A 22,290-nucleotide genomic window follows, 5' to 3' on the forward strand; every position below is an offset into this window, starting at 1 on the left:
AATCTCATTTTTATTGTGTAAAATATACATAACAAAAAATTTGCCATTTTAACCATTTTTAAGTGTACAGTTCACTGGCATTAGGCACCTTCACATTACTGTGTAACCATCACCACCAACCATCTTCAGAACTTTTTCATCTTCCCAAATTGAAACTCTATACCCATTAAACAACTCCCCATAACCATTATCTTCCAGCCCTTGGCAACTACCATTCTACTTTTTGATTCTATAATTTGACTATTCTAAGTACCTTCGCTAAGAGAAATTATACAATGTTTGTCCCTTTGTATTTAACATATTTTACTTAGCATAATGTCTGCAAGGTTCATTCATTCATGTGGTAGCATGTGTGAGAATCTTCTTCATTTTTAAGGCTTAATGATACTCCACTCTATGTATATACCACATTTTGTTTATCCAGTCAGTGGACATTTGTGTGTTTTCACCTTTTGGCTGTTGTGTATAATACCGCTTTGAGTACTGGTGTACAAATTCAAGGGCCTGCTTTCAATTATTTTGGCTACATACATGGAAGCAGAATTGCTGGATCACATGGTAATTCTATGTTTAATTTTTTGAGGAACCACCATACTGTTTTCCACAGTGTTAAATCTCATCTTAAATAAGAGAAGATCTATTTTTATGGGAAAAGTTTTCCACAGTCTGGTTTTTTAGTTGATTGCCATTCTTGTTTGAATATGTCTGCCATCCTGGGTGATCACAGCACATTTAAAATACATGCCAATGAATATATGTTCTGAATAACAGAACAAAAAATATTTGAGAGATAAGCCCTTCATTTGTTGGTGTCATTGTTCACTAATTTATTATATTGATTATTATTCTAATCTTACTATTTGTATTTTATGCTTCATGGTTTTCAAATAATTCAGCATACATCTACAATTTACAAGTATTCTATTGCATAAGAAGGGTAGATAATGTATAGTTCAAGGAATCAAAGAAGGGCACGTGTGAGTTGCCTAACCAAGGTAGCAAGTCTAGTCTAAAATCCAAACTGAAGACTCTCGGTCTACCTATTAAAATTTACATTTATTGTACAATTATATTTTACACTTAATGAGTTATGTTATAAATTAGACCTGATGCTAAATATACTTCAAATCTGTATTAATCAACTCATGACTTAGCCCTCATTTTCCCCACTAGGGTTCCTGGCACACTGGACAACATAGTGCATTCTGTAAATGTCTGTGGAAATGAACTGTCCAAAGTAACCTTTTGGATATGGCCTCCAAAGGGACTTATTAGTTTTTGCCTCATCTGTTACCACACATACGTGTTACTGATGAAGCTGCCCATGAATGGAAGCCTACCAAATAATTAGTACCCTGCCATATGGGAAGAGAGGTAGGTATTTTTATACATAGCCACTTGTCTTCTTGAAAGTTTTGATTTTTGTATTCCAAACAGAAGTCTCTTCATAAAATGACAAGATTTTCACACATTAGTTGACTAAACATAACTCACAGGGAAAGTTCTAAGTAAAGAGCAAGTGACTAAGAGCCAGATATTCTAATTCAAATATTCACTTGAAAAGGAAGAAGGAATTTGGAAGGCAATTTGAGAGACTACTTACTCCAGGTTCATTAACTCAAGAGCAAACACAAACCATCCCTGTAGGATAAACTGAAATTTAAATTTTGAAGAATATACGGAGAAGAAAATCCCCATGGCCTCTTCTAGGAAAGCATTATAACTACCTTGATGGACAGGAATATCTATTATAAACACCCTTGATGGCTAATGATGTCCTAAGCTCACTCCCTCTCATAGTCCCAGTAGGAATGAAGAACAGATGGTTACCTCTTCGGTCTGACAGTTTTTCACATACTTGAGATGAAGACTGATATTAAGCCCCTAGTATGTAGTGTGGTGCTTAGCACAATAAAAATTCACTCCTTAAATATTTGTGGAAATGAACAGGATAGAGTCAGGCCACCTTTGGATGTGAGCTCTCTGAATGTTTAAGACTATATCAGGAAGCTCTTTACACATTGCATCTTATTCTTTAGTATATTGAACAATAGCCCCATATACCCAATCTATTTCCCAAAATTCAGATGGTACCTTAAACATTTATACTTCCTGAGCACATCAGACAATATTTTGGTAAAAGTTAGTCTTAACTATACTCACTTTTGTATCTTTGGGACTTAGTATATTGCCCAGCACAGAAAAGGCAATAAAAAAATACATGCTGTAAGAATGAATGTTCAGTTCTAATGGTTGGAAGTGATTGCAATGTTGGGAAAATACTCAGTATAGTTAAATGAAGACATTTGCTATATGCCGGAAGTATTAAGAATGCCGCTAGGGTTTGAATGTGTCCCCCAGAATTCGTGGGTTAAAAACTTAATCCCCACTGTGAAAGTGTTGAGAGGTAGGGCCTAGTGGGAGGTGTTTAAGTCATGAAGCTCCACCCTCGTGAACAGATGAATGCCATTTCAAAAAGGGCTCACAGGAGTAGGTTCACTCTTTTGTCCTCTTTGCCCTTCCACCTTCTACCATGTGATGACATGGAAAGAAGATCCTCGCCAAATGCTGCTGCCTTGATCTTGGACTTCCAGCCCCCAGGATGGTGAGCCAATATTCTAATCATTATAAATTGCCCAGTCTCGGGTATTCTGTTACAGCAGCACAAAATGTCCTAAGAGAGACACCATAACCATTCATTTCAATAAATCTTCTTTTCCCATATCTTTTATTAAAATGTCAAACAAAGAAAATGAATTAATTTGTAATTTGACATTTATCTTTTCTTGGCTGTCCTTCAAATATTGGTGCTCTAAGTGATTTTAAAACCCCCTCAAAAAAACTAACAGAAGAGAAATGGCAGTAGACGTAGAAGCCATTGCTTTGGAAAACATGAAATTATACAATCAGAGCATGGAACTGGGTATGCATTCTGGCTTCACCACCACCAACGGGGCAGTCTTGTGCAAACTATTTTAGCTCTCTCAGTGCCAGATTTTTTAATCTATAAAACAGGGATACTTTTGGGAAGCCTTCTATAAATGAAATGATAATACATGTACAGTGCTTAGTTCCTGACATTAAATGAGTATTTGATAAATGAAAGTTATTATCATCAGCAATTAAATAATTAAAGTTGATATTTTAGTCTCCTGATCAAAACCAACCTAATTCATGTAATAATTTTTTTTTAAAGTCTAATATGACAGATTGTTTTGAAAGAGAGCCTTTTACATACTTTGAAGAATGAATACAGGTTTTGTTCTTAGACACAGGAGCAAAAAGCCAGGATTCAAGAGCTCTAAGCCTTTGCTAGACAGAATTGATCATTGCATCTACTATACTCTGACAGACATACTTCATACCTGTGGGACAGGGCTAATGTTTTATTTGCCTGTAGAATATTTATAGGACTTTGTGAGTGATGAGATGCAAAGAATGAAAGAGAATCAGGATGAACCTGATGAACCTTGGATGAACCCCAGGGTTCTGGCTTGGGCAACTGGGTGACGGTAAAGCAACTAACTCGCCAACTGGATGAGGATGAGGCAACGTCGAGTTCCTTGGCCCATTTTGTTCAGGTACCTTCTGAAATGAAACTAAGACTACTTGAGCACTATCTTTTGGCTTCCATTATACTCTATTTATAAAATCTAGCAATAGGGTCATCGTATCTTCAACGCTGCTTCCACCATATTAAAGTAGGCTGATTTTTTCTATAATCATCTTAAATCACTTTTTAATTTTCTTTCAACAATTCAATGAGTATCTTTTGTGTGCCTATGGTATATCAGACTCTGGGCTGGTTGCTGGGGTATATAAGACATGTTGGCTAATGCTGTCCCACAGGTAGGAAAAAGGGTTGTCTACAAGCAGACACAATAATCAATTGTGTCTGGAAGTACTGAATGACTTCACAGAGGACTTAACATTTCAGCTGGGTGGGAATTTAAAGGAACAAGAAGGGGGCCAACTCTACTGCTAGAGAAAAAAGAGTTCTAATTTGAGAGTTCTCATTTGATCTTCTTTATGTTCTTCGAGAAGGGGAAGGCTCAGTAACTTGCTGATATGAGTGGGTGAGCAGACTGGACCCACGTGGTAAAGATTTAAAATAAGCACTGAAAGGAAAGAGAAGGGAACTGAGGACCGCTGGGCAGTGCTGAAGCAGGTTCTAACTGTACTTGAAAACACCGATCTCAAGTGGTATCTGTCGGCTCTACCAATGGTTGGATCACATGTATGCCTAACACTCAGTAGGTTAAATTATAAAAGAAAGCAAAGCTGTTTGTTTGCTTTATTTCCAACACAATACATTAGTGATCTTTAGTTCTCAGATAAAATATGGGGTTTGTTCCCCAACTTACCATTTTGCATTTTCTCTGTTAACACTTAAGTCAGTGCCTGAGTGGAGAGTGGTTCTGTTCATTGGCTCTTCAGTCCAAAGAAGCTGACTTGGGTCTAAGGCAGAGACGGGCAGGTCAGCTCCAACGCTGACCAGGACAACTGGAGTGTCTGAGGCAGTAATGCATTGGTCTTCAAGAGGGAGAGGAGGGGTGGGAGGAGAAGGTGCGGGAGCCACAGGGGATGGAGGGACCGTGGACTTGGATTTGCCTGTGTTCTGCTCCTCGGCTCCAGGGATAGTCTGCTCGAGTTTGAGACTCTCCACTCTGGTCTCCGAAGGCTCTCCTTTCAGGTTGGACGTGCCAGGAGTGGTTGTGTCTGAGGACAGGTGAGAAGTCGTTGCCTGCTTGCCAGTTTTTTTCTTGCCCTTGGTGGTCCCCACTGTTCCTGTTTTGCTAGAAACTGTCTCCTTTGAAGCTTTGGGACGAGATGAGGTGGATGAAGTGGATGGCGAAGCTGATGCTTTAGAGCCAGTTTGTTTTTTTGAATGAGAGGAGCCAGCTACAACAGAGAGACTTCGCATTAAAAAATCAAATACGATGCTTTTTAAAATAAAGTAACTAAGATGTAACTGTCAACATTTAAAATGTTCCCTTTAAAATTTGTTGAATAAATGAATAAGAGAAAATAGGCTAATAAAGATAATGGTCTTGTCTTCTGTCCCTCCTGTCCTACAATCCAGCAAGGAGCAAGTGATGTTTATGGCAAAACTTGGAGAAACAGGAGCCCTCTGTCTTCTCCCACCCTTAGTCTTTAGCTGAGCCAGCCAAAGGGAAAATCCTCTGCTCCTTGTCTATGGGTCACTTGAGAAAGCCCAGTCTGCTCTCAAGAAGGGATGTTATGGCGTGTAGAGGACAGACATCAGCAGCTAGCTGGGGGCAGCACACAGCTGGGCTCATCATAAATTATACATTTTGTATGCTGTCTTTCTAGGAATAGAGTGGTGGCCTGTATTCAGAAGAGGCTGGGGTATATATCCAGCTCCTTTCTGGGTCAAAAACAAAATCACTCATCTTACTGCTAAAAGAGTAAAATGCAATCCAGCTGTTCCTGTAGCTCCAGAGAAGGAAGCTCGCCATGCTGGCCTCTATTTCCATCTGCAGTAGAGATGGGGCAAAGGGAAAACCCATGGCCACACAGGAAAGGTATACTCCCTTCAAAACATCAAAAGCCTGGAAAAAACTTCTTTTTTACAAAATACATTTACATGGGTTGCTCCTGATTTATTTTTGAGACAGGGTCTTGCTCTGTCACCCAGGCTGGAGTGCAGTCGTGTAATCTTGGCTCCCTGCAACCTCTGCCTCCTGGTCTTAGGTGATCCTCTGGCCTCAGCCTCCTGAGTAGCTGGGACTACAGGTGTGCGCCACCATGCCCAGCTAATTTTTAACATATTTCTGTTAAGACAGGGTTTTGTCATGTTGCCCAGGCTGGTCTTGAACTCCTGGGCTTAAGGGATCCACCCACCTCAGCCTCACAAAGTGAGAGGCTTTGGTGACTCCAAAGGATTATAGTCATGAGCCACCATGCCTGGTCCTAAATAATGTGAAGGGAAAGAATATCATTCTCAGGTCTTCTGACCCCACTTTCACAAACGTAATCTTCCTTAATGCTTAAGTTCCCTGAAGATCTTCATCAGAGGATCGCTGCGGTGCATTTGCCTACTTCCAGATAGAGCACCCTCAACCAAACAGTTTCAGAACAAAAAGATTAACTACTCTTTTCTTTATGTCATCTTAGTAAATAAATGATGATAAAATAAACTCCTCTGAGAATACTCTTCTGTTTCACGACTTTTATGACCTATACATTTCTCGTAATGGCTTCTTCTGTTATAATGTTGTAAGTTCCTTCTTTTCGTGAGGGTTCAACTATCTTTCATAGGACGATTAGAAAATACCTTGTCAGTATCATGAAGCCAATCCACACTGTATACAGATGTTATTGTAACTTACCTCTGGTTATGACTTTATTGAAGTCAATTGGGAGGGTGAAGAGATGAAGAATAAATACAAGAATAGACAATGAGATGTAAGACTTCATTAATTCTGATTAGACTGATACTAAAGAAGCCAGTCTTATTTAGTGACAGGTTCCAGGCTTAAAAGGAGTCCCTATGGTTTTGGGGCCTTTATGGTTTAAGACATACATAAGTAGAATTCTTCTTCCCCAGATCTAAACCTGTTAATACATCTTTATAGAAAACAACCTTCCCTAGCCTAGAAGTCAAACTCATTAAGCACACTCCTTCAATCTACGTCCATTCTACATTTTCTTTTCACAACAAAGACGCTAAGGATTTGGTGCCTAACCATGTTCAATTATTTTCTTAGGTAAGTTAAACAGAATTCTTTCCACATATCAATTCTAATAATTTGTAAAGGAAATTCTTTTCTTTTTGGAGACAGAGTCTCACTCTGTCACTCAGGCTAGAGTGGAGTGGCACAAGCTCGGTTCACTGCAACCTCTGCCTCCCAGGTTCAAGTGATTCTCCTGCCTCAGCCTCCCATGTAGCTGGGATTACAGGTACCTGCCACCACGCCTGGGTAATTTTTGTATTTTTAGTAAAGGGGCTTCAGCACATTGGACAGGCTGGTCTCAAACTCCTGACCTCAGGTCATCTGCCCCCCTCAGCCTCCCAAAGTGCTGAAATTACAATTGTGAGCCACAATGACCAGTCAAGAAAATTCTTTCATCGTTAACAGAAAAGTTAATTTTAGTTTGGCCTGAAGAAAAAGATATTTTTTTTTAATGCTCAGAGTACAAATTCAAGCCACAATATAGTTTTTTTCTTTCTTTTTTTTTTAAAGAACCTTCTTAAATGACAGGTCTTTGTTGAAATCAAACATGTTGCTTAAGTTACCTTGAATTAAGGGCATAATAAAAACATGCCACCTCTCTTCAGTTAAGTACGTTTGTTGTTAATAATGTGTAACAATGAGAAACAAAAATCAAGGAGATTTACCCCTACTTCCCTGGCAAAGAAGCTGAATGTTCTAAAACTGATATCTGGGCAGCTGGAGGTCTATACTAAATAACAGAGAAAGAATCTTAACTGACGGCTGCTTTAAGAACTTAAATCATTGGATTGAACATTAAGAGCTGCATTTGAACAAACTTTTTCTGGAATGTCCATATTATTCAAATAAAACAAAGTTACCATGCAGAAAGTTCTAAATGGTTACAAATGGGATATCAGTAGGATCATAAAGGGATATTATCAGTATTGGATAAAACGATCCTTACATGATGGGCTTGTTGGTGTACTTAAATGCAACCCCGTTTCTCTGTGATAGCCTCTAAAAAGGTCGGGCCTTTTACAATAAAACGAATAAAGTGACTGTGCTATTCTCTTAAGAACATCATGAGTGCCTAAATTGATCTTCAAACAAAATATCTGGAGAAAACCTCAAAATCGTTCATGAAAGCTGCTCCCTGTCCTTGTGTGAATCATCGGCTTTCTTCTCAGGGAAGTAAAGAGAGTCCAAGCCGAGTTCAGAGTGAGCCACTACCACGTGGAGAACGAGAAAGTGGAGAAGTTAGTGCAAGACAGGAGCTTAATTCCCAATGACAGAGTGATCGTTTGGGGCTGTTCTTTAGGAAGTAGATCAGTGCCTGCCTTACTTTAAGCAATGCTCCTAGGGTTTGCTAGGAAGACTGGAAAACACACACAGATCCCGACATGAATGGACACTGATGGGTGAGGACAGCTGGCCCCTGAGGCGATGGCCACTGGGCACTGTTGGCACATCATTCTGGGACATTTCAGTTTAGAGCTTATTAGAAGAGACCCAGACACTAAAGGTCAAAGGCAGGAAGGGAGGAGCACAGGGAGAGGGACGCCCATTGGCATTCAGAGATCTGTTATACTGTCAGCTAAACCGCTCTCTGAATTTGAGCATTAAGGGCATACATTATGAGGGGAAAAGATCAACACCAAGGCAAATCCTGGCAGACAACTGCTAGAAAGTTGCTGTTGATTTTAAGGACAGTAAGTTTTTTTTTGAGATGGAGTCTCACTCTGTTGCCCAGGCTGGAGTGCAGTGGCACGATCTGAGCTTACCACAACTTCTGCCTCCTGAGAAGTAATTCTCCTGCCTCAGTCTCCCAAGTAGCTGGGATTAGAGGTGTGCGCCACCATGCCCAGGTAATTTTTGTATTTTTAGCAGAGGCGGTACTTCACCATGTTGACCAGGCTGGTCTCAAACTCTTGACCTCAAATGATCGACCTGAGTCAGCCTCCCAAAGTGCTGGGATTACAGGTGTGAGCCACCAGGCCTGGCCTGATTAATGTCCTTTTAAAAGATAAATGACATGGTAGGCATCTTTATTCCTCTTCACTAGAAAAATGGGAGTTTCCACTTTGCATTAAGCATATCTGATTGTAAAGCAAAGCTGGATACACATTGCATGAAGTTATTGCAGGCCACTCAAACATCCACTGATGATCTGTAATAGCAACTTATAACCACAGGACACCAGGATGCTTTGCCTTAGAACACGCAAGTCTACAGGGAAGGCGTGGAGCACTGAGAATGTAACTTTTCAGCTCCACTGAAATAGTTTTGACTGCGGTAGAAAGTGGTGGGGTGGAGCTGAAACAGGTCACATGAACCCTTTTTTTCATTTATCAGAAGGGAGATGACGATGGATGCTGAGGATTTAACACATTAACATCCAGCAAATGTATCAAAGTTATAATTGTCACATTTTTACATCCAAACCTAAGATATTTTGAAAGAAAATCCAAGCCAAAAAGCCATCTGTAAACTCATATAGGTAGAAGGTCAGTCAATGTCTAAATAATGTCATCAGTATATCAGATCATTGTCATCCACCGGGCATATTACTCCAAGTATCCTTCAACTGGTGCTGATAGTGGATACTCAAACCAGTACATTCACTCAAAAGCTAATGAGGTGAACTCTTCAATGGGTTGATGGTCCTTTGGTAGATAGCAACAAAGGAATCTCCTGGGCATTCTTTGTGTCAAAGCTGAATCTGCTGGTGTAAGGTCCTAAGACACCAAAGCCCATCACACCTAGAAGAAACAATTAGCCCCATCCCAGAGCCAAGCACCCTAGAAGTGACCCCACAGGACACTGGGGGCATACTCACCAGCCTCTCGGGTTGTGTTTCGGCTTGTTGGCTTGGGTGGAGGGATGGGGGTCTGCTTACCAGGAGCCTTGGCATTTTTTTTAACGAGAGGCACTTCGTCACCTTTGTGGCTGGCCCCAGCAGTGGCCCCTTTCGGAGGCACAGGTGATTTTTTGGGTTTAGGTTTGGGTCTAGGCTTAGGAGGAGCAGAAGGAGGTAGAGCAGGAGCTGCCGGTGTTTCAGAGTGGTTTTCAGTGTTCTCTATAAATGAGAAAGTGAACAGAAGCAGACTGATACAGACACACACCATATAAACACGAGGAGCACGACATGATGACAGTGACACAAAGCATGGCTGCTTGGCACCTGGGAACCAGCATGGAGTTCTGCACCAGCCAGAGCACAGTTTGGAGTGAAAACAAAGGCTGAAAGACAAACAGATGTGTTCTCAGGGTACGTGAATCACCCTTTAATAAAATCGTCTGTACAAACTACTTTGATGAAGTTAGGTTGAGGATGTGTGTAAATGTTTGCAAGTCAGAGGCCTCAGTTCCAGCCTTGAATCTGGGGTTGCTGGATGATGATGCGGGCATGAAGGCTACATTTAAATTGAACAATGATTTAACAAAGCTGAAGGCTCCTGGCGAGTGGCAGAAGAGCGTGTTACAGTCACTGCTGTGGGGTGAGGACTGACAGCTGCAGCAACTGCTGGACTCACAGTTACCCTCGAGAACTCGAGCCTGATCCAGCTGAAAGGGATTTGTGCTCAGTCTCACTGCGGTCAAAAACCAATTATTTTCTAAGCTGAGAGAGACTCTGGATAATCTTTTACATGAGGCAACAATGCACTTTGGAATGAATCATCTTCTATTAGCAAAATTTTCTAAAGCTTTCCTAGTAAATTGGCAGCTTCCTGTTCTACAATAACTTCCTCTGCCCTTTCCTTCCTTTCGTGTGTGTGTGTGTGTGTGTGTGTGTGTGTGTGTGTGTGTGTGGGTGTGGGTGTGGGTGTGTGTATGAAAGAAAATCTCAAAAAAATTTTTTTTTGAGACAGGGTCTTGCTCTGTCACCCAGGTTGGAGTACAGTGGCATGATCATGGCTCACTGCAACCTCAATCTCCTGGGCTCAAGTGATCCTCCAACCTCAGCCTCCCTTGTAGCTGAGAACACAGGTTGTTTGCCACCATGCCCGGCTAATTTTGGTATTTTTTGTAGAGATGTGGTTTTGCCACATTGCCCAGGCTGGTCTTGAACTCTTGGGCTCAAGCGATTTGCCTGCCTTGGCCTCCCAAAGTGCCAGGATTACAGGCGTAAGCCACCGTGCCTGGCCTTTTCAAATGCTGTCACTACTATAGGTACATCTAGATGGTGCCAAATCCAAGAAATACTTAGGTCTATAAGTATAGTAATGTAAAGACGAATAATTATTTTGGAAAGACAAAGACTAAAATTCACCCAAAACTCATACCTAAGGACAGCAGCTTCTCACAAGGTTTTGTGTAACTGGAGGAGAAAGGGTATTAGTCTCCCGTTACTGAAAGACAGTGGAGATGCTGAAGGTTCATTCATATATTCACATCTGTATTCTTTCTAATAGTGGCTGAAGAGAATTAAACTAAAATACCATTCTGGTCCGAAGAGCTAAGCAGCATTTTCTTATAAAAGGCGCACAATACAAAACATAAGACAGTGTTAAGGCAAGATCGAGCCTTAACCAAGTCTGTCCTCCCATTACTGAATGATGAAGAAAGGGTTTTAATATTGGAATATATTGCGTTTTATTATCATTTCTATCATTTTGTTTCTTGTCCTAATGGGTGTAAAGTATGGACTTCTCTTTTTTTTAACCACGTTCCCCATCAATCTACATATATAATTACCATATGATGACTTAAGTTCCAGTAGGTAATCAATAAAGGTTTTCTTTTAAAGTTCACCTTTGATTCTGCCTCAGCCACAAAATCCTCTCCCGTCACCGCAGCCCAAGTTGACCTCTCCTACCTCTGAACTTACTCAGGCCTATTGTGTGAGCCATTTACTCAACATCTATCAGCAGCTATTTTGTATTTTTGCCTTTCTGTTTATACATCTTGTCTCCTCAACTAAGCTGAGTATCATATATACTGTATTAATAATAGTGGCCCTCTTAACTCAGCAGGTCTTAACCAGTCAAGTCAATCACAAAAGTCAGGTTTGAGAATGATACAAGTGGATACACACCTATAACATTTAACTTAAAATATATAAATATACATTAACTTGCCAATCTTCTGAAATATGGCTGAAGCCTATTCTTTAAATACATCTTTGTAACTTTAGCCCCCAGCATAATACCATAAAGTGTGGAGACTAAGCTCAATAGCATCCTCCGTGGTGAAAGTCAAACTGATCTGTAACACATGGCATCTTAATTCTCATATACCAGCAACTCTACACATGTTTTATACTCTCCTTTCATAGCATGTCACTGAGGGATATTTTTTCTTTCTGCCTAAGGTTTAAAATTCTAAAGGTACACTGGAAGGAATCCAGCTTCTGGGTTTGGGAAGGAGGAGATGGTTCACCATATCGGTTGGCAATGACAAGACCTCGTGGGCAGAAAATGAACATACTGCAAACAGAGTTTCTCCTGGAGCCTTGGAGAACATGATCCATTCCTCTTGACTCTTCAAGCTCTACCAACTATGTGTGAACATTTGTCATTCTGGTGATTATTAAGTTGTGTGTGTGCGTGTGTGTGTGTGTGTGTGTGGTATGTGCATATGAGTATGCAAATAGTATAATTTTTTGACTGAATTATAAACTCCTTTTGTCTGAAATTTAAAATCCCATTGAACACAATGCTTTAAACACTTTGTCTATTCTATGAATGGGACTGACTGTCTAATAGTTATCGACACACACATCAGTAGAAGACAGATGCTTTAGCTGCAGCTGGGAGGTAATGAATAAAGTCAAGTTGGATTCTTTACACTTACCATGTGATCTGAAGACAGGATATAAACTGATGGTACATAGGAGTATTATCATTTCAAGAGAAGGTTAAGAAAGGGCTCTCTAGTCATTCTGGCTTGATAAAGATGCTAGGCTTTTGAGGAACGTGGTCTGGAAAACAAGCTATTTCCCAAACCTCCAGGGTTGGCTCCTTTGGCCACTGGAAGGTTTGAGCTCAACGACACTTAGAAAAAGACTGGGACTGCATGTGGTCTTCACCCTACCTAGTATGCAATTCTGACCCAATTCCTCTGCTTCACTTGACTACCTCCTTCTTGTTTCCTTCATGTCTTAGTTTGTAAATATCTTCCTCTGAGAACCAGTGTTGGTTCTTGCTGTGAGCTCCCCTGGGTTGCTGCGCTCAGGCCTTCCATGGTACTTCGCATCTTGCATCGCAATTGCTCGTTTGCATTCTGGTCTCCTCAAGGCCATGCTCTGCTTCAGGCAAAGGCCATTTTTCATTCACTACTCTTTTTCTGGCCCCCAGTAGAGTGTCACCCATGGCAGACCTTCATTATTTGTGGAACAAGTAAAGTATTCATCACTTGTTACTTCATTGAAGATTTTTTTACAGTAAATTAATAAAAATAATATCAAGCAAGATTTCTTAAAAGATACTTATAAAATTTCAGAAGAATTCTTATAAGATTTCTTTTTTTTTTTTTTTTTTTTTTTTTTTGAGACTGGCTGTCACCCAGGCTGGAGTGCAATGGGGCCACCTCAGCTCACTTCAACCTCCGCCTCCTGGGCTCAAGTGATTCTACCTGCCTCAGCCTCCAGAATAGCTGGCATTACAGGCACCCACCATCACATCTGGCTATTTTTTGTATTTTTAGTAGAGATGGGGTTTCGCCTGGTATGAAACTCCTGACCTCAGATAATCCACCTGCCTCAGGCTCCCAAAGTGCTGGTATTACAGGTGTGAGCCACCATGCTCAGCCATAAGATTTCTGATATTTATACCAAGCTTTATTTAACAGGGAAGAAGTCAGTTTTTCTGCTCTTATAAATTTAAAGGCACTTACTGAGAAAGAATAATGAGAGACCAAGAGCCCCGAACACCTCAAGGAAGAAGTCTTTAGTATTAGGCAGAGGAGGCCCAAGACCACTGTACCAACTACCGAATTAGGTCCCTTCAGGAGCCCCAGAAATGCCCAGAGGGCCTGGGTGGAATCTACTCACAGAGCAAGTGTGAAGGACACCACGTGCCATTTGTTTTGCTTTCTTGGATGGTGATGTTTCAAATATTAAAGTATTGAGATACTGTCTTACGAAGAGATATAATACACATCTAGAGCTCTAAAGGCAGGTGATATGGTTTGGCAAATAGAACCAAATAGATGATTTAATGCTCTTGATTAAGCTGGCTTCATGCAGAAGGAAAGGGAGCACTGTATCCCAAAATAAAGAGTGAATTAAGATCATGGGATGGTGGGGTTGGCATGGTAGTGAGCTAACACAAGCAGTGAGACCAGAAGAGGAGCAGAGGCAAAAGTGAAGCTTGAGTTGGTCTTGAGAATTAGCAAATGTGTTTTTCTAGAGAAGTAAATTATTACCTTTGCCATAAGGCATTTTCTAATTAACATAATACACTGGAATATTAGTTATACGTGACATTCTTTTCAGTCTCAGGAAGTGGCTTCTATACCGAGTGCTTCCCCTTGTGGCTTTGGCGTGTGCACTGTCCACACGGGAGAGAGCCAGGCTACCTCTTAGTGGTATGTAGCATCCAGCACTCCCAGCTCCTTCCTCATGTACTTACTGACCAAGCAAGAGGCTCTCTGGGACCTTATCAGACAAGAAAGAAGGGAATGTCCTAATTCCAAGTAAAGAAAAACACTTCTCAACTATTCATGGACCCATAAGATCTGCTATCTTCTTTCTAGAACATCAAGGTCTGTTGGTTAATTCATATAAAACTGTCAGCAAGTTTTTAAGATGTTGATAAGGGAAACACTTCTTTTGATGTCTGGCCAGTTCAGTGACGAATACCCGACACCAACCAGGCACCAGAGATGGCACTGTTATGTAATGCAGGATGTGATTCTTGGATGTGAAAAGGCTGCCAGGGACAAACCACAGATGGATTTGAAATTCAACAGTCTGGCGAGACAGGACGGTAAGACTTAAACAAAAAACATCACTACTTGAGTTAATACTTTCAACTGAATCCCACTAAAATTTATTTAAGACTACTTTCTTTTTATGTTCCAGGAATATTATCATTTAAAGTATTTCATGATTTGTGTTCATAAGCTTAACCAGAGTCAATGTTCAATGGAATAAGGCTAGATAAAGCCCTTGAAATAAAGCAAAATAATAAATTTCCAACAGATTATTAATACAGGCTTCTAAAACTTTTAAAGACTAATATATATACAACTAATGGATGGTTATGAACTTCCAGAGCAGATGATTTTAAGTTACAATGGTGTGTTTAATAGGTCATCAAATACTCTTTTTTTCCTTTGTCTCTCAAGGATCTGGGTCAAGAACAGAGGAAGAAAATTCACTTTCATCAGTTTCTAAGCATTCAAACTGCCCACAGAACACACATTAGGTTTGACAAAATTTTACCATTCAACTTAGAGACAGACATTACGAAACAGGAAACAGTATATTTCCTAAGGATTCCTTTCTATGCTGCATGGAGGCATCTAGAATCTCCCCAAAAAACCTTTCCTTATGGAAGTTTCATTTCATGTTTGGAGGTGTCTACACATCACAGCAATAGTATTAAGATGTCATCAATCCATGACCAGGAATTTGTGAATGTTCTGGGAGTCCCTGATAGACATGTATTTTGCAGGCATCTCAATCTACCGTAGCAAATTCACTCTAGGAATCAAGGTCTCTAAAGAAGTCTTCTGGGAATACTATAATTGCCTCTGGCACATTTTGAAATTTCCAGTTGCACAGAGGCTGTGGGAATCAGCCAGCAGAGCAACCACAGTCCATGGCATCTCTGGGAATTATTCCTGGGTCTCTCTCAGAAATATCTGGAACTTACGATACTGGACATGTGAATGCCACCAGCCAAGTTCCCACTGCTGGAGAGAGTGCTGGGCTGAACAAGCCATGTGGGTTTTGGTATTCTTCCATGCTGAACTGCTCATGGGGCCAGTTGTAACCAGCAGAGAAAGATGTTCATATTTCTCACTTTCATTATGATCTTGAGACAAAGCTCCCAAGAAAAGAATAATTTTCCCAGATACCTCTAATGATTAAAGAGGTCACCCCTTCTGGTTATTACTTTTAATTAACATTTATTAATAATTTAAAAAATCAAATACTGTGCTTATAAAATGGATGCATCTACCTGAGAAAATCATCCTATTTCACTTTACTAGTCATCATTTCTTTCTTTTTTGTATTTGTAAACCTTTCCTCTGCAGACTGCTGGTTTTAGAGTCACTATTTGGAGCCTAAGTGCTGGTTCTAGACATTAAGCTATACTAAAGTAAATAATACGGGTTTCTCTTTGTTTTACCTTTCTTATCTTCTGCCTTTTCCTCCAGAGGTGGTGTTTTTTCAGATACAGAGCCATTACCTTCTTCAGATATTACTACATTTTCCTCTCGGGTAGATTCCTCTCCGATGGGTATCATGTGCCCGTTTGAATTTTCAAAGTTAACTGTTACATCTCCATCTAAAATGGGAAAGAAACACCTAGATGTCTAACTTGCTGGCTTTCTTAAAAACAAGTTTTCCAGTTACTAGGATGGTAGAATTTGGGTTCATGTTTCAGTCCCTGGGAACCAAATACGCCCTGCACTGTTTCACCAAATAGTTTATTCAAAACAAAACAGCTAGAAAATTCTTAGTCTTGGGGGAAAACTGCTATGGAGGGAATATCTATGTGCCATTTCAAGACAATAGGAATGATCATTCTAATTATGCAAAATCCCAGGGCAGCAGAGTCCCTCCGTTCCAGTGCTTAGGTTTGGTTGAAGTCAATACTTATGTGTTTCTTTGTCATTCAGAAACAGAATGCTGAGAGGAATAATCTGAAAAATGGAATAAACATTTTAACAAGCACCAAAAACACAAGGTGAATGTATATACACAAATAACATGAAATGTAATTCCACATACAAACAGTAAGTGGGATAATATAAAAATTTCCAAGTACTACTGGTTCCAGAATATATTAAGTATATGATGTGCTAACTTCACACAGTAACATAACTCTTATTCTATATTCAGGGAAAAGATGATAGCAAGGCTATTTTTATTTTCATTTCTTCATTTATGGAAAGATTAAACTATATTAAGGTAATTACTATATATAACCAGCCAAAAAGCCCATAGGTTGTCCTAAAAATATTTTGAAAACATTCAAGAAAAAAACACATGAAAAAGTAATCACAAAATAATTTTTAAAAATCATAGTTGATACAATTGTGAATACATTATCAAAATCATAAGTGACTAATTTTAACTCCTGTATTTCCATAATTCCTAGGGGTTTCTAAAGTGAAAGAGACTTGCAGAAACATTTAATTCAGAGATTCTTGAAAAGATTAACCCTACTTTATATCTGGAAAAATTTATGAGGCTTTACTACCATTGTAAAAGAAAAATTAATGACTGGAAGGTTTGAGCAAACTTTAAAAAATGCTTGATTAGAGTTCTTTCTATTTTTTACTATTCTTATCTTGGCAATCTTATAAAACAGAAACCATTTCCCAAATTGTCATTAAATATGATTGAATTGCTTTGGCTCAACAATAAAATCCATTTGCCTTCTGAACAAAAACAGGCATGACATTTTAATAAATCATAAAATTATGTCATTTTTAGAATGAAAACGTAATCGTTGCTTAATCATATAACTCCCAATAACCTATAACTGAGTCCTGTGTAAAACTAAAATAAACAGTAATTGAAGGCAATGCCATTACAAGTAAATCTTAACTAACAAAATTAAGATAAGAATTTTTAAAGACTATATGTCAAACCAAAGAGAATCCAAATGATTCTTAATTCTTATTATTAAATCCCAAAAAATTAGCTGTAAAAAGGAAGAGAACACAATATATCCAGAAAAAGTAAAAATGAAGAATGGAAAATTCCAAAGAAAATAGAAAACCACTTGCTTATATATAAAAATCTTCAGTTTTTAGGTAACTCAAATATAAGTTTATCTTTGTTTTCTTTGACTTCAGTTGGTAATAAAAATATATTGAAGTCATGTTATTGACAATTTAATTCTATTTTAAGCATTATGAAAATTCTTTGGTTAAATAACTGATTTTTTAAATTTAGAAAAAGCTAGAGAGAAATTTTAACAGTTGTGGCACAAGACGAAATTGAATTATCATAGACAGAAGTAGTTGACAATGTGGAAAATACTTACTTTGAGGCATGAAATAAAGCTAGTTAATATGAAAACAACTGTAGAAAAAAGAGACACATTTGTGATAAATATGGAATTCAAGAACAAAACAGAGGCGAAGTAAAGTTATTAATTAGTTGGTGTGTATATTGAAAAGGTTTTCTAGTATTGTGTGTTAAGTAAGTTGTTTTAGAATTAAAACCAGTTAAATCCTTGATATGGTGTATGTGTGTAAGGGAAATACAAGCTGAGCAAAGGAAGGTAGGAGGGTGCTGAGCTGGATGGCAGTTCACAGTAAATGACCCAAGTCAATATGTCTCACAGGAGCAAAGGAAAGAGAAAACTTGAAACGCAGTTGTAAGCTTAAAGTAAAATGAGAGATAAAGCACAAACAGGAGCAAGTGCTTCAATAAGGATCGTGAGGGTGTTTGAAGGGGGTTACCTTCTTCTAGTAAACAGGTGTATTGCGGATATATCACAGTCAAAGGAGGAAGAGATGGAAAGAGAAAATCATGTATAACCAAAAGGCGAGTGATAAAAGTCCACGGTGGGAGAAAAGGAAAGGATGATAGACAGGCAAAAACCGCCTCCACAACCTAATGTCAAAAGCTAAGGGAAAAGGTGGAGGGAAGGAAGCAGAGGTAAGCAGTAACCTTGGACTAGACCATGGACTTCCCAGGAGAGAAGACAAATCACTGAACTTTTAGGTTGAAGGTATGTCTGGGTGTAAAAAAGAGAACCAAAAAGGAAAAATAATAATAGCTGGGAGGGTATGGGATATGATGGGATGGGGTGTAACTCAGGATAGCTAGAGGGATTTTTAAAGTCTATCTGACTCACTGAATAAAGGGCTTGATGGACAGGCACTGTTAAGAGCAGAGGCAAGGTCAAGAAGATCAAAGCAAAGAATGAATCTTCACTGGCAGCAGAAAGGAGGTTGTTACCAAGAACAGCAGCTTCTGGTCTCTCAGACTGAACTTCTCCAGATAATTGCTTCTGGGAAAATCACAGAACTATTTTCTCCAGCATCAGCTGAATAGGGGAAGGACTCCATTTACCATTAACATCCTCAGGAACCTTCAGCCATTAGATAATTTCTACAGTTCTAGACAGGGACTGTGTACAAGTTGCAAAGTAAAATCTAGTAGTTTATGACTTCTCAAACATTAAGCCTATTATATTATGTTTAGGTTAAAAAATTGTTTCCTTCTTTTATGTTATAAAACCTTTAGTTTCCACTGCAAAAGTTAAATAAAAAGGTCAAAGAGAGTCAGATTTCTGAGAAGTGTATGTCGGCCCAAGAAATTATAATCTATGAGGCAAATAGTTACACAGATTAGGCAGAATAAAAATTATTTCTTTAAATTGACCATTGCTACTTGTTTTTTAGAAAGAGCAAATTCCTTTTCTACCTACAAATTTTAATTAAGAAAAAAAGATGGGCTTTTAATCTCCACCTTTAAACTCATTAACAGTTTCAATCATAAAATTTTCCATTTTTTACTTTCTTTAAAATATTTCTAAATAAATGATGTCTAATAAATGTATTGACCCATCTCGTAAAGCCGATGGTCCAGTGTTACGGTTTCAATGGGTATATAATTTCTCTATTGCCTTCAAAGACGTTGGACAGGAAATTAATTTTGATATTGCAAGCCTACCTTTAAGTTTAAAAAGTTAGAAATGTGCATTTTTAACTCTAAAAGCCTCGAACAGGAAATAAGTAGCTTCAAGGTAATAGAAAAATAGGGAAAACATAAAATTCATTCATAAAGTAGAGTAAGAAAAGTTTGACAGCCCAAAAAATACGAGGGCTTAAGAAAATGGTATTATTCACTCCAGAGTTTCCTATTTTCTTTCAATCAGGAGAAAAACAGTAAAGCATTTTTCAGCTCTACTCTGGAATTACTCAGATGCTGGAAAAAGCATGTCATTTTGATTTATAAATAGTGAATGCCAAAAAATGTTAAGTCCTTTGCAAGGAACATATATCAGGAAAACAGCTGTACTATTATTTCAATTTCAATTTCAATTCTAAATTAATAGCATTTCATTTGTTCCCATAAAAGTACAATAATAATACTTTACTCCCAGTAAATGTGAGGGGAAGGGAGGCATGAGATAAATCAACAATGTTGCAATAAAATGTCTTTTATTTTTAAATTTAATAGTGGGAGCGATGAAAATCATTAGGTAGTGTTTATTTGGAGAAATAACCAATGTTAGTGTCTTCTTTTGAGGGTCAATACCGGTTTCTAGCTGATCCTTGTCTTTTCTGAACAAAGTTCCTCCTTGGGAGGATAGAAAAAAAAAGAGAAGATCAGAGATAGGGGAAAAAATTAGAAATAATCATTGCTAGTGAAAGATTCAGAGAAATGAAAAGAGAACGATACTGAAAAATTACTTGAGAGAATGCAGAAAGCAGATTAGGTTAGTTTGCCTATTCATGCTTTATTGATTGTATATTTCGGTGTTATTATAGAGTGCAAAGGGCAAGAGGTATGTGTGCCCTCTTTCTTCTCTTTCATTGGTAGTCTTAAGAAACGAAATGGCATGAACCAAGCTAAAACTTAGCATTTACTCAAACACATGAGTTTAATGTGAATAGAAAGCCTGAAGCTCAAGAATAGAGAAGAAAATGCGTCATAAACATTTGTATCTCTCTGTATCGCCTCGGATGTACCTTTGCAGAGTTTTAGGTTTAGAATGACATAAGGTGACGGATTCACCAGAAAAGTCACTAGAGTTCTCTAATACTTCAGATTCTCTGCAGCTCACAAAGGCACTAGCAATGGAAGCAAGGCTCCTGGGAGTGCAGTAGTCACTGCTTCATCTTACAAAGACCATGATCATTTTAAATTTCAAAAGAAAACAAAAGAAAGACCAAAGAATGCAGGACCAAAATATTTAAAACGTATGATTAATTTCCTCACCTTGATCAGGCAATTCCTTAAGAACTCCCCGTCTTATCAGCTCCTCTCTACTTTGTCGTGTGGATATCTTCCTTTCTAATACTTTTAAAAAGAACAAGCACAAGTAAGAATCAAGTCATTCCTTAAGATCATTTTGAAAAACATTCCAAGTAGAATTGAGCACAATTATTCTGCTCACATGAGGGCTCAAACTAGTTATCTTAGTTGCTTAACAAAACACATGATGGGAGTTGAATCAACACGGCTATGACAAGAGCAAGCCCAGCTGCTGTGCCCGGTCTTTCCAACGACCACCTTTGGCCTGGTGTCCAGACATATGATTCCACACCAACTACATACAGAGCATAAAGGCTGCTTCTCACTTTGAAGCTAGAAATGCTGCATTCTAAAACGCATGATTCTATGGATATGCAGTGTATGATATGTATGCTTACATTTAAAAAAGCCACATAAACATTCAGTAAATATTCTGAGTAAGTCATTTGAATGTCAGGAAAACAAACTCTTGTCAGTGTTTTCTCTCTTGCTCCATCTATTACAAAAGCCCAACACATTATATGTCTATAACTCTTTCCCCTGTATTCTCACTAATTCTAGAGGGTTCTGGTATCTTATTACCTGACAATCCCCAGGTCTTAGGAGGATGGAGAAGGCAGTTAAGAATAATCTTTCTTTGGCCGGGTGCGGTGGCTCATGCCTATAATCCCAGCACTTTGGGAGGCCGAGGCAGGTGGATCACCTGAGGTCAGGAGTTCGAAACCAGCCTGGCCAACGGCGAAATGGCATCTCTAGAAAAACTACACAAAAATTAGCTGGGCATGGTGGTGGGCACCTGTAATCCCAGCTATTTGGGAGGCTGAGGCAAGAGAATCACTTGACCCAGGAGGCGGAGGTTGCAGTGAGCCAAGATGGCACCACTGCACTCCAGCCTGGGCGACAAGAACAAAATTCCATCTCAGGAAAAATTAAAAAAAAGAATAATCAGTTTTCACAGACATGTAAAGCCATAGGCATCTTAATATCGATTCTTCCTTCTGGAAGAAATGTAAATTCCTGATAGAACTTCAGAATGAGGCTTGGGAGCTCTGAAGTGGAATCTCAGTAGTGTTACCCCTGAGTGTGTATAGTATTAAATCCTGTGCTCTATATGTCCAGGCAACCACAAGGTCCATTCCTCACTTTCAGGAGCTAAGAAGGTGCATAAAATTAACACGTGGTCATGTCATCTACTAATCCCGAGTCAACGTTTCCCAGTGTGTTCTGCAGAACTCTATTCCCTCCAGACCGTCTGTTCAAAAACATATTTCGACACAGCAGAGAAGGGCCAGATAAGAAGTCTAGGGCATTTTGAAGAGCAGGAAAGCTACACTGGTGGAGAACAGGCAGCTGCAGGACAGGAGATTTCTGATGCTCCCTGATTCCTACTCCTGGCCTCATAATCTGCAAATCCTGTAACTGTAACTACTCTAGACAACATCATTTCAACTAAACTAAAGCCATTTCCCCGAACCAGGCCCTGAGACATCCAAA

At 39.0% G+C, this 22,290-nt stretch overlaps 1 protein-coding gene across 4 annotated transcripts in view; it reads right to left on the reverse strand.

Moving 5' to 3' along the window:
• Positions 1-22,290, reverse strand: part of PHACTR2 (phosphatase and actin regulator 2) — a 213,776-nt gene that overhangs the window by 53,028 nt on the left and 138,458 nt on the right. For 2 of the 4 annotated variants that reach the window (XM_012474424.3, XM_012474423.2), the window contains exons 3-6: positions 20,761-20,841; positions 15,980-16,138; positions 9,517-9,756; positions 4,365-4,902 (exon numbers count right to left, since the gene is read on the reverse strand). In XM_012474424.3, the coding sequence (XP_012329847.2) occupies positions 4,365-4,902; positions 9,517-9,756; positions 15,980-16,138; positions 20,761-20,841 (1,018 nt within the window). The remainder of the gene's footprint in view (positions 1-4,364; positions 4,903-9,516; positions 9,757-15,979; positions 16,139-20,760; positions 20,842-22,290) is intronic. The other 2 variants (XM_012474425.2, XM_064360612.1) reach the window with 2 other exon arrangements.

The sequence above is a fragment of the Aotus nancymaae genome, unplaced genomic scaffold (genome assembly GCF_030222135.1).
Source record: "Aotus nancymaae isolate 86718 unplaced genomic scaffold, 86718_ANA_hifiasm-v0.15.2.pri h1tg000040l, whole genome shotgun sequence".
Lineage (NCBI taxonomy): Eukaryota > Metazoa > Chordata > Mammalia > Primates > Aotidae > Aotus > Aotus nancymaae.